We start from the raw sequence: 16,906 nt of genomic DNA, 5'->3' as shown, positions 1-16,906 counted from the left end.
ATTTTTAACGTGGGGGCTGAATTCCCGACAATTGAAAAAAATGGGCGATTCTATACCTAATAGTTATAAATGTCGTGGAAAACCTGATATTTTTTGTTTTGGGGTTGGGATAAAAGGGGTTGCCTGCCCTCTGTTTCCACAGGATCAGCCACTGGAATTAACTGTTCTTGAAGGATTTTATAACAAGTCTGTTTTACAATAATCATCCGCACTAGCTCTTTCCACAGGGACTCGGTTAGCAGATGAAAATTTTGTGAATGAATGTTTTTTATATTTTTTTTAGTATTTCCTGTCTATTTGTATTACTTTATTAATGTATTTGACGATGACATCAATATTTCCTCGTTTCTAGCAATGTGCAGTTTACTATCCCTTATCCGTATACTGAAAAAAATCCTATATTGTCCCGACAATGTGTAACAGTCCGAACGAGAAAACGATTTATACTTTAATTACTGCATACATTTTGATCTACGATAACTTTTCGTTGAAAATAAACTTGAAATATCAAAAGAATATGAAATTAATTGCAATATTCCGTCATTATTCTTTTTTTATTTTAGCCAAGAAGGATAAATATCCAACGAAAACATAAGCAAAAGAAAACATAGAACATACTGCTATGAATGCAAGGATTAGCATACAAAATGCAGTTTTTGGAGAAGGCATATACAATCCAGTAAACCCAAGCCAAACCAAAACAGTATCTAGTATCAAAAAACCAAGTAACAAAAAATCACAAGAAAAAGTGTCAGCTTCTTCTGCGACAGCAACAAATGTCGCAAAACGAGATCAAGAACATTTTATGCGAGGTCACAAAGTTAATCATAGTCAAGGTATCACAAAAACGGCATCGCAGCAACAAAATACGACGGAGAAAATCGCAGAAAATCTCCAAAAAAGAAATCCGGGAGCAAAAGAAGAAAACAACATACAGGCAAGTTATTTATTGGCTTAAATACGAAAACAAAACTTTGACTTTACAATGTAGATCAGTTTTGAAACGCTCTTAAAATCTGTCAAGAGAACTTGTATAGAAAACGGTATTCGGTAGAACAGTTCTCATAAAAAAAAACATCAGAATAGCTTCTAAAATAGTTTTGGACAGATCTAAACTATAGAACATATTGTAACAGATGTAACTTAGAATATCAATGAACAATTTCACTATCTCCTGATCGTTTTATTTCTACAACAATTTTTTTTAAAAATAAATGTATACTTATCTTTTTCATTTTTTTATTGCTGATCTTATCAATTTTATTAATTCATTCTTATTCATACTTCATCTATGTATTTACTAGTTTTATCATTTGTATGCACCTTTTTTTTGTTGAAACTTTATGAATATCCCTTTTAACAAAATATTCTGGTATATTGTTCTTACTTTTCGTGAATTATTTTATATTGTTCAATCCTTAGAACATGTAAAATTGTTTTAGCGCTTCAAGTATTGTTTAATATAAAATAATTACATCAGATGTATGTTTCATTATAATACGATATTCTGATTGGCTAACTGCACATCACCTTAAGCAATTGCATTACACAATAAAACTTATCATTCCTGATAGCACGAGGTACCACAATAAAGCCTGTGCACATGTGAATTAAATTTAAAAAAAATGATGAAATTCGTGTTTTCATGATCCTATCTAAAAATAATAATTATAAGTATCGAATGCTTCTTTTTGTAACGTCATAGGGTTGTAAAAGCGTTGATCGTGCGCACATTTTGAGAATGTGCGTCCGCATGTACTTCGGTCAACGCCTTTACACCCCAATGAAGTTGCAAACAGAAGCATTCAATTCTTAATTAAAGGCGAGCCCAAATTAACAAACTAAAGTTGAAGGCCGTACTTTAACCTATAATGGTTTAATTTTTAAATTGTTACTTGGATGGAGAGTTGTCTCATTGGCACTCACACCACATCTTCCTATATCTATAAACCACATCAGTACCATTACATAGATTTGTATGATGTCAAGTTAACTCTAGTATACATGCTTCCAAAGATGGATACCGGGCGGTTTGTATTGATAGCCATTGGTTTCAATTCCATGGCAATGTGCATTATAATACTTAGTATCCTAGAATTCAATGCAAATTGGGAAAAAGGTCTATGAAGATTTTAAAATACTTTTAGTGAGTCCCAGTTTTCTAGACCAAATAAAATATTTATAAACCTTTAACTTGATTAATAATATTTCAACGATATTTATAGATTTCAATACCTGGATGTCCTGTAGATGGTCAAACTCAGTCTATGACAGAACAACCTAATGATAATAAAAAGCTGGCTTATAAAGATCCGGACGACAAGACAACGGACGAAAAATCAAACATTGTAGCTGCTTTACTCCCTACCATTACAGATACATCTGCCAACGCCAATAATTCGGCTATAGATTTCAAATCGGACCCTATCAATACAGATACATCTGCGAACCCTAATAATTCAGATATAGATTCAAGATCGGTCAATGGAACAGCACTGACGTCTACAGAAGACGATGATTTCTTTTCTCTGATTGGTAGAGCAGATGGACGTGTTTCAGAATTTGATCTAAGTAATGATGGAAGTACTACTTTACGAGATGACAACGCGTCTGGGACAAGTTCTTAAGCAAAACCTTCTAAAGGACACGGAAAATATTCCGGACAAAAAATAAACCGACTTAGATCCAACAGGGGTCGCATCTTACTTTTTGATATATTTGTATCAGAGTTAAGTTTTCGTTGTTCGTCACTCATCAAAGAAGAGTTCTGTAGGTCTGTCTTGTTTATTGCTTTTCAAAGTACAGTATTGTAGGTCTGGGCTATTAATCGCTCATCAAAAACAATTTTGTATGTCTGTGTTATTCATCGCTCTTCACAAGCACAGTTTTGTATAGGTTTGTGTTGATAATCGCTCACCAAAACAATTGTGTAGGTCTGTTTTGTTCATTGCTTATTAAAGCACATTTTTGTAGGTCTGTGATATTCGTCGCTCATCAAATAGCAGTTTTGCAGGTTTGTGTTATTAATCGCTCATAAAAACAGTTTTGTAGGTCTGTTTTGTTCATAGCTCATCAAGGCACAGATATGTGGTTCTGTATTGTTCATCGCTAATCAAAGCACAGTTTTGTAGGATGTGTTGTTCGTCGCACATTATAAACCAGTTTTTTTTAGGTCTGTGATGTTAATCGCTCATAAAAACAGATTTGTGGGTCTGTGTTTTATTGCTCATCAAAGCCCTGATTTGTAGGTCTATGTTGCTTATCGCTCACCAAAAAGTTTTGTAAGTCTGTTTTGTTCGTGGTTCATCAAACAACAGTTGTGTAGGTCTGTGGTTTGTCGCTCATCAAAGCACAATTTTGCAGGTCTGTGGTGTGTCGCTCATCAAAGCACTATTTTGCAGGTCTGTGTTGTCTGTCCCTTATTAAAACTCAATTTTGCAGGTCAGTGTTGTTCATGCCCGTAAAACAACTGTTCGTCACTATGTAATTAGGTTGCTAAGGTATGTTGTACTGTTCAACTTTGTTGGTAGTTCCTGTAAGTTTTGATTAATTTCCTGATCGATGTTCCTTTTTTCCGTGGAGTCGGGTTTTGGTGGTTGATGTAGTCTGTTATTATGTCCAATTTTTTCCTGCTAACCTCTATGTATTTTTTTGTATTATCTCAATATTTGGCAAATATTATATATTATTGTTAATAAGATAAAATGTTTATGGTACAATATTAATTGGTGTAGGGGGGCTAGGACATTTCTTTTTTTTTTCTTTCGGAGAACCCAATCGAAGGATTATGGCGTTTACAAATAATGTGTGGATTATAAAACCTAATGACTCAAATAGACTATAAACGCGCATCTATATATTAACATATGTAATCGATTTCAACTCATCTGCATGGTCATTACAAAAAAGAAAACCATCAAACATCAAGTTTAACAGACAAGACGTGGCAGGGGATTTATCCATCCCTCATCCCACCAGGTTTCTGTGTCTATGTCAAAATTTAAGCCTCCCTATTATATGAAATTGTTGTAAATAGAAAAAAGAAACAACTGCCTTGTACTGTAGATATCTTATATCCGATCAAATTCGTCAATTTTTAATTTCCTTGTATCATAATTCAGTAAAGTTGTTAAGCATGTGCATGTTAAGGATACTAACACAAAATTAACAACCTAATACACGGTAAATTTACATTTCATTTAGCAGCTTATTTTCTGTACTTACTGTAATGTACTATCGTTTATGGTTTTTAATTTCAATTCAACGATGTGCACATATCAAGGGTGCGGATTCAGAGTTCAAAATTATGTATGTACGAAAGAAACAAACTTAACTTTCATTGTTTCCTAGCTGTCATTATAGTGCCGTGTATAGCTGACTAAGCAGTATGGATTTGTTAATTGTTGAAGGCTGTATGGTGATATATGTGATATCTAGTGTTTCTTGACTACTCTGGCGGAGAGTCCAAATCATGCGACATCTTATTTTTGTTCTGTTACTTTGCATTATTAAATGACCCAAGGCAACAAGATCATTAGGATAATCATTAATAGTACACTAATTCGTGTGTAAACAATCATCAATGGTCAATCATAAAATAACTCTAACATGATGTTGCCACTGTAAAATAAAATTCAGAATGGAATGTGGGAATTTGTCAAGGAGACCACAACCCAATCATAGAACAGACAACAGCCGAAGGCCACCAATACAATGGGTCTTCAATGCAGCGAGAAACTCCGTACCCGGAGGAGTCCTGCAGCTGGCACCATTTATAGAAGCTGGGATTTTGAGCCAATTGTTTGTTTACAAATTATCGATTGATGAAAATATCAGATAGACTTTAACTTCCTATTTTTTTTAGTAATAAACGCTCACTTAATAGGAAACGTGCGCTATGTACTAAGCTATTTACAGTCTTTTTATTCTATACTCGTATATGATGTGGCAAAATTACGTTCTACTTATCATAAAACAAAATTGTATTTGCTTTTGGTGTACAAGAATTAAAGTCATAATCAGCACATACGTTTAATCTCAATCCATAAACGAAAGAGTGCAACATGAACAACATACACCATGTGTCTCTTTATTACAATTTAAGGAAATTGAAAGAACCTCACTAAATAGTAGCTTTATCAGATAAGTCATCACCAACATCAATTAAGCGAGTTGAAATTTAACCAGAATTGAAATGAAATTACTTAGTATTTCATAAAAAGACTAAGAAAAAACAATATTTTTTTTGAAAAACAATAACGATTTGTGTTTAGGGTTAACTTCTTTTTTTAAATACCCATATGTATATGGGTACATTAAAAAAAAGTGTTTACATCATCACGTAAGTGTCAACAATATGCATGCTAGGCATAGTATTAGGGTAGGTATATGTAAACACACAATATTTGTATATCAGCCTTCTCACACTTCCTAGAAAATTATTTTGTCTAGTGTCGATGTCCTGATACAATTGTAGATAAGTTAAAACCAATCCCTGCTGATTCATAAATTGACTTTGACTCCAACAAGAAAGCGTTAAGTGTTAAATTTAATTGTGAATTTAAAAACATAAACAATAGCACGAGCGAAATAAAAAGTAAAATTACAAAAATACTGAACTGAGAGGAAAATCAATTCAGAATGTCCTTAATCACATAGCAAAATCAAATAACAAAACGTATCAAAAACGAATGGACAAGACCTGTCATATTCCTTACTTGGTACAGGCATTTTCAAATGTTGAAAGATTCATAGAAAATGCAGGCCATTAAGTAATTATTAATGTTCATATCAGATGCTTCAAAACCGGAATTATAACAAACTGCATATAGATTTACGTACATGCTAAATAGTATGTATGCATAACTCTTTCGCTCTTCACTTTAATTTGTCATTCATCGCTTTTATTTATAAGGTTTGAGAGCGATATCGTTTTATCATTGTCGTACGTCAATTGAGAGGATTGGTGGTAACTCACCCTAACAGAGAGGAGTAACCCGTTGTAAAATCACAGAAGGAAAATGTCAATTATATCAATCATCTTTGATCTGAGTGCACATCATTGTAAAATACATCTTATTGTATAAGTACAATAACAAAAATACCAAATTCCAAACGTTAAGACCCTCCACAAATGGCAAAATTAAAAGCCCAAACACATAAATCAGGTTGTTGAAAGTGTTTTGCGTTTTTAATGTCAGGGCCTTGCATAGGTGACTATGCGGTATTGGTGTTACTCGTTGTTGAATGCCGTATGGTGACTTATAGTTGTTAATTTCTGTACTGCGAACATGATTTCTGTAAACTTGCCGCAAGCTTGCAGTATAAATCTTTAAGAAAACTTGCATGCACGTAGTCTTTCAAAACTGGTAAGACCATGAAGACCTATCTAACGGACATAATAGAAAATATTTCCTCTCGCTACAAACATATTTATTTTGGCAAAGATTTCAGAACAGTATACTGTCGATTTATATATTTTCGTATTGGTTAATCATATTAATAACATATTCAAACATTTGACATACTTCTGTAAACAATTCCCTTATTCATTGCCAAATTAAGATCATGCAGATTTTGAAAAAGTTTGTTTGATATTAATTATTATAGAAATTCATGAAAATGAAATAGTAGTAATATCTCCAAACTAACGGAAGCAGTACATTTACCTTTGCTTACGACCTTCAAATTTACAATTAAAAGATCAGTGCTTGTTTTCAGGTCATTATAAATAGATGGGTAGGGTTGATATGGTTCTATTAACAGATATGCATGTGTTCATGTCATTATAAATAGATGGGATGGGTTGACATTGTTCTATTAACATATTAATGCATGTTTTCATGTCATTATAAATAGATGGGTTGGGTTCACATTGTTCTATTAACAGATTAATGCATGTTTTCAGGTCATTATAAATAGATGGGTTGGGTTGACATTGTTCTATTAACAGATTAATGCATGTTTTCAGGTCATTATAAATAGATGGGTTGGGTTGACATTGTTCTATTAACATATTAATGCATGTTTTCAGGTCATTATAAATAGATAGGTTGGGTTGACATTGTTCTATTAACAGATAAATGCATGTTTTCAGGTCATTATAAATAGATGGGCGGAGTTGACATTGTTCTATTAACAGATCTAGATTAATGCATGTTTTCAGGTCATTATAAATAGATGGGTTGATTTCACATTGTTCTATTAACAGATTAATGCATATGTTTTCAGGTCATTATAGATAGATGGGTTGGGTTGACATTGTTCTATTAACAGATTAATGCATGTTTTCAGGTCATTATAAATAGATGGGTAGAGTTGACATTGTTCTATTAACAGATTAATGCATGTTTTCAGGTCATTATACATAGATGGGTTGGGTTGACATTGTTCTATTAACAGATTAATTCATGTTTTCAGGTCATTATAAATAGATAGGTTGGGTTGACATTGTTCTATTAACAGATTAATGCATGTTTTCAGGTCATTATAAATAGATGGGTTGGGTTGACATTGTTCTATTAATAGATTAATGCATGTTTTCAGGTCATTATAAATAGATGGGTGGGGTTGACATTGTTCTATTAACAGATCTAGATTAATGCATGTTTTCAGGTCATTATAAATAGATGGGTTGATTTCACATTGTTCTATTAACAGATTAATGCATATGTTTTCAGGTCATTATAAATAGATAGGTTGGGTTGACATTGTTCTATTAACAGATTAATGCATGTTTTAAGGTCATTATAAATAGATGGGTTGAGTTGACATTGTTCTATTAACAGATTAATGCATGTTTTCAGGTCATTATGAATTGATGGGTTAGGTTGACATGGTTCTATTAACAGATCAATGAATTTTTACAGGTCAATATAATGAGGTATACTAGGTTGTCATGGTACCATTAAGAGATCCGTGTCTGTTTAAACGTCGATATATTTAGATCGGTTAGGTTGCCATAGTACCATTAACAGATTAGTGAAAATTAACAGGTCATTATTAATTGTTGGGTAAGGTTGACATGGTACAATGAACAAATTGAGCATGTTTACAGGTCAATATAATTAGATCGGTTAGAGGGCCATTGTACCATAAACAGATCAGTGCCTATTTACAGGTCAATATAATTAGATAGGTTAGGTTGCCATGGTACCATTAACAGATCAGTGCCTGTTTACAGGTCAATATAATTAGATAGCTTAGGTTGTCATGGTACCATTAATAGATCAGTGCCTGTTTATAGGTCAATATAATTAGATTGGTTAGGTTGCCATGGTACCATTAACAGATCAGTGCCTTTTTACAGGTCAATATAATTAGATAGGTTAAGTTGCCATGGTACCATTAATAGACCAGTGCCTGTTTATAGGTCAATATAACTAGATCGGTTAGGTTGCCATGGTACCATTAACAGATTAGTGCCTGTTTACAGGTCAATATGATTAGAAAGGTTAGGTTGCCATGGTACCATTAACAGATCAGTGCCTGTTTACAGGTCAATATAATTAGATCGGTTAGGTGGCCATTGTACCATTAACAGATCAGTGTCTGTTTACAGGTCAATATAATAAGATAGGTTAGGTTGCCATAGTACCATTAACAGATCAGTGCCTGTTTACAGGTCAATATAATAAGATAGGTTAGGTTGCCATGGTGCCATTAACAGATCAGTGCCTGTTTACAGGTCAATATAATTAGATAGGTTAGGTTGTCTTGGTACCATTAACAGATCAGTGCCTGTTTACAGGTCAATATAATAAGATATGATAGGTTGCCATAGTACCATTTACAGATCAGTGCCTGTTTACAGGTCAATATAATTAGATAGGTTAGGTTGCCATAGTACCATTAACAGATCAGTGCCTGTTTACAGGTCAATATAATAAGATAGGTTAGGTTGCCATGGTACCATTAATAGATCAGTGCGTGTTTATAGGTCAATATAATTAGATCGGTTAGGTTGCCATAGTACCTTTAACAGATCAGTGCCTGTTTACAGTTAAATATAACTAGATCGGTTAGGTTGCCATGGTACCATTAACAGATTAGTGCCTGTTTACAGGTCAATATGATTAGAAAGGTTAGGTTGCCATGGTACCATTAACAGATCAGTGCCTGTTTACAGGTCAATATAATTAGATCGGTTAGGTGGCCATTGTACCATTAACAGATCAGTGTCTGTTTACAGGTCAATATAATAAGATAGGTTAGGTTGCCATAGTACCATTAACAGATCAGTGCCTGTTTACAGGTCAATATAATAAGATAGGTTAGGTTGGCATGGTGCCATTAACAGATCAGTGCCTGTTTACAGGTCAATATAATTAGATAGGTTAGGTTGTCTTGGTACCATTAACAGATCAGTGCCTGTTTACAGGTCAATATAATAAGATATGATAGGTTGCCATAGTACCATTAACAGATCAGTGCCTGTTTACAGGTCAATATAATTAGATAGGTTAGGTTGCCATAGTACCATTAACAGATCAGTGCCTGTTTACAGGTCAATATAATAAGATAGGTTAGGTTGCCATAGTACCATTAACAGATGATCTGACATGATCTTTTATTTTGTTTTGTACATTTTGCAATGTGTTGCCAATCTTTTCTTTTTAATACCCTTTTGAAATTTTCCTTTATTCATAGTTATTTCTGTTGTTTTCCAATTGAAAAGCAATATCAAATCATATGTGAAACAAACAAAAACATCACAATAAGCACACTGTAACTTGTTACTTGAGGGCGACAAAGAGTATAAATAATCAGATGAAGAACTACCGTTCACATCTCATTTCAAAATATTGATGACTTTTACGTAAATCGAATAGAAAAACTTATATGTTTATATCAAATATGCATAATTGATCATTCTACGTCAGACAGAACACAGAAAATCGTTAAACACATTTTGGTGATAATTTTTTTCCAATTTCCGACTGCAATAATTGGTGTTGATAGAAAATTTTGATTTTTCCTAGTCACTGAGTCAATAATGGCCACTGGTGGAACAGAAATCGAGGACATCGCACAGGATATTAAAATTGGACAGATTGTTGATAACTCGGATGCGAAACTTAATCATACATCAGAACAACACATTAAGAATGAAGGAAACATTATATCCGTATCGACATCTGATAGGCATGCACATCGGACTTCTCGTCATAACCTATCGGTATTGTCTGATGATGGAGGAAGGTCAACACACAATTTATCATCATCGCCAGATTTGGATAAAAATTGTACTAGTAGACAACCGGGACTGTTCCAATCATTTTCACACCCAGGTGTAAATATACGTGAAAAACAGACTCGAACAAACACTGCACGAAGTCTATCAAAACCGGTAAGACCTACAGCGAAAATTATAGAATAAAACATCTCCTTTAATAACAAGTACAGTCATCACGGTTTTTTTTAAGTGACTATTAAGCAAATATATCGGCTACACCGACTGTATGTTATCAGGCCTTGACAAAAACTTCTATCTGGCTTTATCATTCTAAGATTTGTGATACATCAGAGTACACTCAATATGCAGGTTAGTGGAAAATACTATAAATTTATCTATTTTCGCTTTTTTACATATAGATACATGTTAAGTAAATTATTGAAGATTTATTAGAAGGTATATAATTAAAGGCAACAGTGGTATACCGCTGTTCAAAACTCAGAAATCCATGGACAAAAAACAAAATCGGGGTAACACACTAAAACCGAGGGAAACGCATTAAATATAAGAGGAGAACAACGACATAACATGAATTCCTAGACTGACAGATTTCAAATGAAATAAAGATATATAACCTGCTCGCAATATCATGTCAATGATAGCCGTAAAATCTTGGTCTAAATCGTCATTACCGAAATATTTGAATAATTTCAAGCCAAGATTATGTGACTACAACTACACATTCTTTTAACTTTAAAGGTAACCTTAATGAGAACCATTATCTTAATACGCGGCATACGGTTAGACGGACGATCGGACGAATACACGAACGCACACACACACCGTTTTAATTATGTATTTTCTCTATAGTAGGTTATGAGTAACTGTTTATTTCAAAGGTAGCTATTGATGGAAAAAAGAAAGGAGTAGGTTCAGTAAGACACCTTTTTGACCCCAAAATATAGCAGTTGTTGTAAAAAAATGTTATCTTTTAGCTATTTACTGGAAAGTAAAATGTTTCTGCTACATAAATATAGGCTGTTTTTGACAATACAATGTACATATATCGGATACTATCATCATTAAGTCATGCTAAATTAGTGAAATCTTCAAAATTTCAGCATTTAGTTAAATTTTAGATGGTGTCGGTCTTAAATGAAAGTGGCCGCATTAGTGTTCATTCATAATATTGAAATGTAAGCTGTATTTGATGATAATACATAACATATTTAAAGGTTGAGGATGAACACGGATGCGGCCACTTTCGTTTTTGACAAAAACCATCTGAAAAGTAACTTTTTTTGGCATATTTGATAGATTTTTCATATTTAAGCTTGAATCAGAGCGTTTTTAATGACTAAATCAGTTACAATCTTTCACATACGCTAATTGAAACAATTCAAATAGACACTTAAGTGTTTAAAAGTGTCCACAATCTTTCGTTAGATGAGCCTGAAATTTGAAGCCAAAATCGGTCCTTACCGGACCTACTCCTTTGACATTTCAAAGTATTTTATAACATATTTATCAAAATCGAGAATCATTTATTCATCTTATGTTTGTCTCAAAACAGCAAAGATTTTCTTCCAACTTTTGTTATATGATTTTAAGAGTAAGAACCAATTAACTGATGGCTATTTGTTTATTTCTTATATGATCAGGAAGGAGCCAACAATTCACACACATCGAGATTGTCAGTTAAGAATAAAATACAATCAAATGATAGAAAGTTTCCAACAGTAAAAAAGAAGTCTGTAGCCCAGAGATTACTTGAGGCCGTTAGAGGATTTCGTTCTCAATCTAAAGAAGCAGATTGTAAGGGTGAATATAAAGAAGAAAAACTAAAAGCTAAATTCATTAAAAACAAAGTTAAAATTAACGATGACACTAGTCTACCTAGAATTAAACCGGACGGACGTGTTTTACGTACGGATGTCAAAAGTCACATTCCTGCAGGTCACGCAAACGATGTCTGCAATATTCCCCCTAAACATCAGATTAACTCGATTCGTGAGCATGGAAATGCAGAAATTAACCCGTCAAATAAAAGTACCCGTTTTTCTAATACTGAAATTACTGTATCAAAAGATAGTATTGCCGAATTAGACGTCGATGTTATAGTTAGTAGTGAAGATTCTGCGATACAAAGCGGAGGTATGGTGGCTAAGATTGTTGCTGAAAAGGGAGGTCAGCTCTTAGAGGTTTGCAAAGACTGTTTGAGAAAGATGTGTTCGACTATACCTTACTGGACTTTCCAACCCACCCCTGCTACGGAAAAATTGAAATGTAAACATGTCTTCCATGCTGTTGTGCCGCAGTTTTCCAATCAAAATCAAGATAAATGGACGGAAGGGCTTCAATCATTGTTAAAGAGTATACTCAGTAGAACCGAGTTTATGGGATACGAGTCCTTAGGCCTTCCAATAATTGGCACTGGCAAGAATGGGGCACCTACCGACTTTGTGATAGATTTGATTTGCGAATCTGTAAATCAGTTTTCACTTTCAAAAACCTCAACTAATGGTTTAAAAACAGTGATTATAGTCCATCCTGACAAACGAGTCAGGCAAATGTTAGAAGAAAGGGTTACATTTTTACGAAATGGTGCTCCAAAGCAAAAAACAAAGATTACACCAAAATACACAAAAGGAAACCGGAAAATGTACTTCCAAAATGTTGAAGATACAGAGACGGACAAATGTCCTATTTGTTTAGAAGAAATATCCGGTTCCAAATTGAGACAGCTCTCCAGATGCAAGCATATATTCTGTAAGAATTGTCTTGAAGAGTGTTTTAATCGAATGCCTATGTGTCCAATATGCAACATGGTTTACGGCGAATTAACAGGAAATCAACCAGAAGGAATTATGATAGAATGTTTCCAAAACGATGTCCATCTACCGGGGTATACAGATTGTGGTGTAATCAAGATTTTCTACTCATTCATTAGTGGGAAACAATTGGTGAGTTTTCTCACATAGTATACATATGGAACGGAAAACAAAGTGCAATTCATTATAACTTATACATTTTCATCTTATTCCATTAAAAGCTATAGTGAAATGTGTATGCAATACTAGTATTCAAAGTTTGATATTCATATATTTACATACAATTACGTGAATCATTAGCTTATAGAGCCAGCTGGTATTTTAGAATAATAAAAGGTTCAAACATGCATAACCCAGTCACAATCAATATGAGTCAGGAGCTTCAGTGGTTGTCGTGGGTTCATGTCTACTATATATGTCTATTTCGACAATTGTTCTTTTTATAAATAAGCCTATTAATTTTTTTAATTGAATTATGTCATATTTTCATGCCATTGGCTATTATAGCTGACTATATGGTTTGGATTTGTCAATGATGAAGGCTGTACGTTTGCTTATAATTGCAAAAAAACAACATCATTTGTACTATGGTGGATACTAGTTGTCTCATTGGCAATCATTCCACATCCCCTTATTTTTACTTATAAATACAACATCAGTATTCAACAACTCTACGAAGTGTTCGTATGTTCTAGTACACATTTCTGCCCTTTTCCAACATGACATTATTTTCAAGTGGATGTATAGAGTTTTAACTCGCTTTTCAAACCGATTGACTTACGTTATAGAACCTTAGTACCTATTAATCAATATTTACAAGCAATACAAAGCAGCACATATTACTACACGGACACAGTTGAAGAGCTTGAAAGACTTGATTAAACATGATTAATGTGTTTTGTGTACTTTCGTGTATATAGTTATAATTGATGCACTGATTATCGCTATGTTTTGTTGAAAAAAAGTATTGCAACACTTCCATTGAAAATGACATGATTGTAGAATTTGTGTAATTTGCGTTCTACCAAAAACTTTTAATCCTTTTATGGTTAAAATTAAATTTGTGTTATACACTTACATTTCAGGCAAAAATTAAGACTAGATAGATGCATCATTAAAGCTGTACTGAAAAGTTATTCAAGCTTTGTCATGTCTTCTATACGGACATTTTTTAAACGTTATTTTACAGCAAACTAAACACATGATACAGAAAACGTGTGTTAAACTATGCGTTTCAAACCGTTCTGAATGAGTTTAATGCATGAAAAATCTGTAAAAACATTTTTTATTGCAGAGCTAATGAGTTTGGAAAAATTAGTCCTGCAAAATTGCAATTTTTGTGACAAGCGCAAAAACTTTTTCCTTGCAGCCTTTATTTCTCTCCTATGTAGCATTGATATTGGATGAAAAGTAGGTTAATACCATGCATTCAATTTTAAAACGTAAGCAGATTAAAAGTATTTGGTAAAACGCAAATTATACACATTATACAATCATGTCATTTTACATTGTGTTCAATGGAAGTGTTGCAATACATTTTTCCAGGTTTGTATTATACTTTTTTTAATAAATTATAACTTTTATTTTTTTAAGAAAGGTCAACCAAACCCAGGTAAAAGTTACGAAGGAACGCAACGGACAGCATACTTACCAGACAACACAGAGGGACAGAAGGTTCATCGGTTACTGAGACGGGCCTTCCAACAACGTATTCTCTTTACGATTGGCAGTTCCAGGACAACTGGAAAACAAGATGTGGTCACATGGAACGATGTTCATCATAAAACAAGAATAGATGGAGGACCTGCTAGGTAATTATAATATTAGATTGGTAAACATTATCGACTAAGATCTGTGAGGTAAGTATTATTTCAGAATTGTTAATGTGAGTACATCCAGTGCAATACCATACTATGATTTGCACCAAAATGTCAATTCCTAAATGATATCGACGTCACTACGCTGTTAGCAACGTCAATCGTCGCATCAAGATCCACTCAATGATCGAATGTCGTCAACCTGGTAATTACAAAACGTCGATAGAGTTTGGAGGGATCAAAGTTTGTTTGAAGCTAATGTCTTGTAGCTGTGACGACTATATAGATATAAGAAGCTGTGGTATCAGTGCCAATGAGACAACTCTCCATCCAAGTCACAATTTGTAAAAGCAAAATTATAATAAGTCAAAGTACGGTCTTCAACACGGAGCCTTGACTCACATCAAATAGCCAGCTATGAATTTCCCAAAAATGACTAGTTTAACGGGAAAACAACGTTCTAATCTATATAATATATAATCTATACATGATTGTTTTGGAATGTCACAGACGAGCTGGGCTCACGACAAAAGGGATTTCGCTATTTTTGCAACTGTGAACGTTCATCGTTGTCATCGTGCTTGTTGAACCTAGAATCTCAGTCAAATTTACGTGGCTAAGTCTTTTAGTTCAACTTTCTTAATTGTCTCTGCCCTCTGTTGTGTCATGTCATGTTTCACCAAGTAGTTAAGGGAATTATGTAAATCGATTGTAAGATAGATAAAAAAATCAAAAGAAAAATAATATATTTTACATAGATAGAAAGTAAAATCACAAAAATAGTGAACTCCGAGGAAATTCAAAACGGACAGTTCAAAGTGTCGTCTACATAAGCACAAAGATGGTACAACGTAAAGAATCAAATCATCTATAGGCTTATCAAAATGTCTGGTGCTATACCAAAACATAACATTAGTACACTAGATTTATAAAAGTTTCTTATTATAAGTGTCTTTTTGATAGAGCAAAAAATTATATACTAGTAAATTAAATTTAATATAATACAAATTGGTTTTTTTTCTTTCTTTCAGGTTTGGATATCCAGATCCTGGATATGTGACACGTGTCCTTGACGAACTTGCAGCAAAAGGAATTACGGAAGAATAAATCATCGTTAATATCATGAAACATAATATCATTCCTACAACTCCATTGATACAATTGTCATTTCTATCATACCTGTCTCAGTACGAATAATACTTTAATATGTTCGGTTGTTGCAAGGTTCTATTGCTATTGAACAAAGTATATTTCTTTATTTTATTTTTATATATTCACAGATTTTTAGTTATTGGATATATTCTAAAACAAAATCATATGTATTGCGTCTTAAAAAGTTGATTTGACAACTATTATAATAGAAAAGAGTATAACTTGAATTAAATTGCTTGAAATTATAAGTTTTTTTGTGTATTGGAATTCTAATGAATTTGGCAGTCAATGTTTAACAATGCAATTGCTGTATACTATTCGCAAAGCTATGATTGGAGATTCACTTATTTTGTTTTAAATCATAAAATATAATGAATATAACTATTGTAATTGATTAAAATTGCTCAAAAGACATCAAAATATTATTTGATTTTATGTTGGTTGTTGTCGGTAACTGTAGTGCTATGCTATTTTAAACGTTTTCATTGATCTTAAATACATGTATTTATTCATTTGCGTGTATAATCGCTACTTTTAAATTGTTGAATTACTTAATTATTGTAGTAAGCAAAGTCCTGTATACTGGTTTGTCACAATAATCCGCATTCTACGGTCTTCAAAATTCTTCACAACTGGAGCCAAGTGAACAGTCATTTGTTAAGGAACTAATTTAAAGGAAATTTTTGTTTGTTTGTGAATTGATCATTCAAGTATTGTATTTGGTAAATCTTTGAGTACAATCAAACATTTCTGCATGCAATGTGTCAATTGAGGGTGCTGTCTTTAATTTATTTGAAAGTGGTAATCCTATTCCTAACTGTACTGCACAGGATTTTTTTTTATTTTTCGTTTTACTTCTTAATTATGGTTACGATATGAATGAGGATAGATTTAAACTAATTCACGTCATGTGTTGCCTGTACAGATTCAAG

At 33.2% G+C, this 16,906-nt stretch overlaps 2 protein-coding genes across 2 annotated transcripts; both read left to right on the top strand.

Annotated features, from left to right (window-relative positions):
• The first annotated feature begins 622 nt into the window (after positions 1-622).
• Positions 623-2,627, top strand: LOC134690088 (uncharacterized). Its single transcript, XM_063550060.1, has 2 exons — positions 623-937; positions 2,226-2,627. The coding sequence occupies exons 1-2, from the start codon at positions 623-625 to the stop codon at positions 2,625-2,627; spliced, it is 717 nt and encodes a 238-aa protein (XP_063406130.1).
• Positions 2,227-16,693, top strand: LOC134691201 (uncharacterized). The gene is made up of 5 exons (XM_063551530.1): positions 2,227-4,182; positions 9,981-10,348; positions 11,836-13,137; positions 14,599-14,816; positions 15,854-16,693. Exons 2-5 carry the CDS (start codon positions 9,995-9,997, stop codon positions 15,927-15,929), a joined length of 1,950 nt encoding a protein of 649 aa, XP_063407600.1. The 5' UTR covers positions 2,227-4,182; positions 9,981-9,994; the 3' UTR covers positions 15,930-16,693.
• Positions 16,694-16,906: the final 213 nt, after the last annotated feature.

Source organism: Mytilus trossulus, chromosome 11, assembly GCF_036588685.1.
Source record: "Mytilus trossulus isolate FHL-02 chromosome 11, PNRI_Mtr1.1.1.hap1, whole genome shotgun sequence".
NCBI lineage: Eukaryota > Metazoa > Mollusca > Bivalvia > Mytilida > Mytilidae > Mytilus > Mytilus trossulus.
The sequence above is the reverse complement of the archived record's forward strand: the minus strand, read 5'-3'. Positions and strand labels throughout refer to the sequence as shown.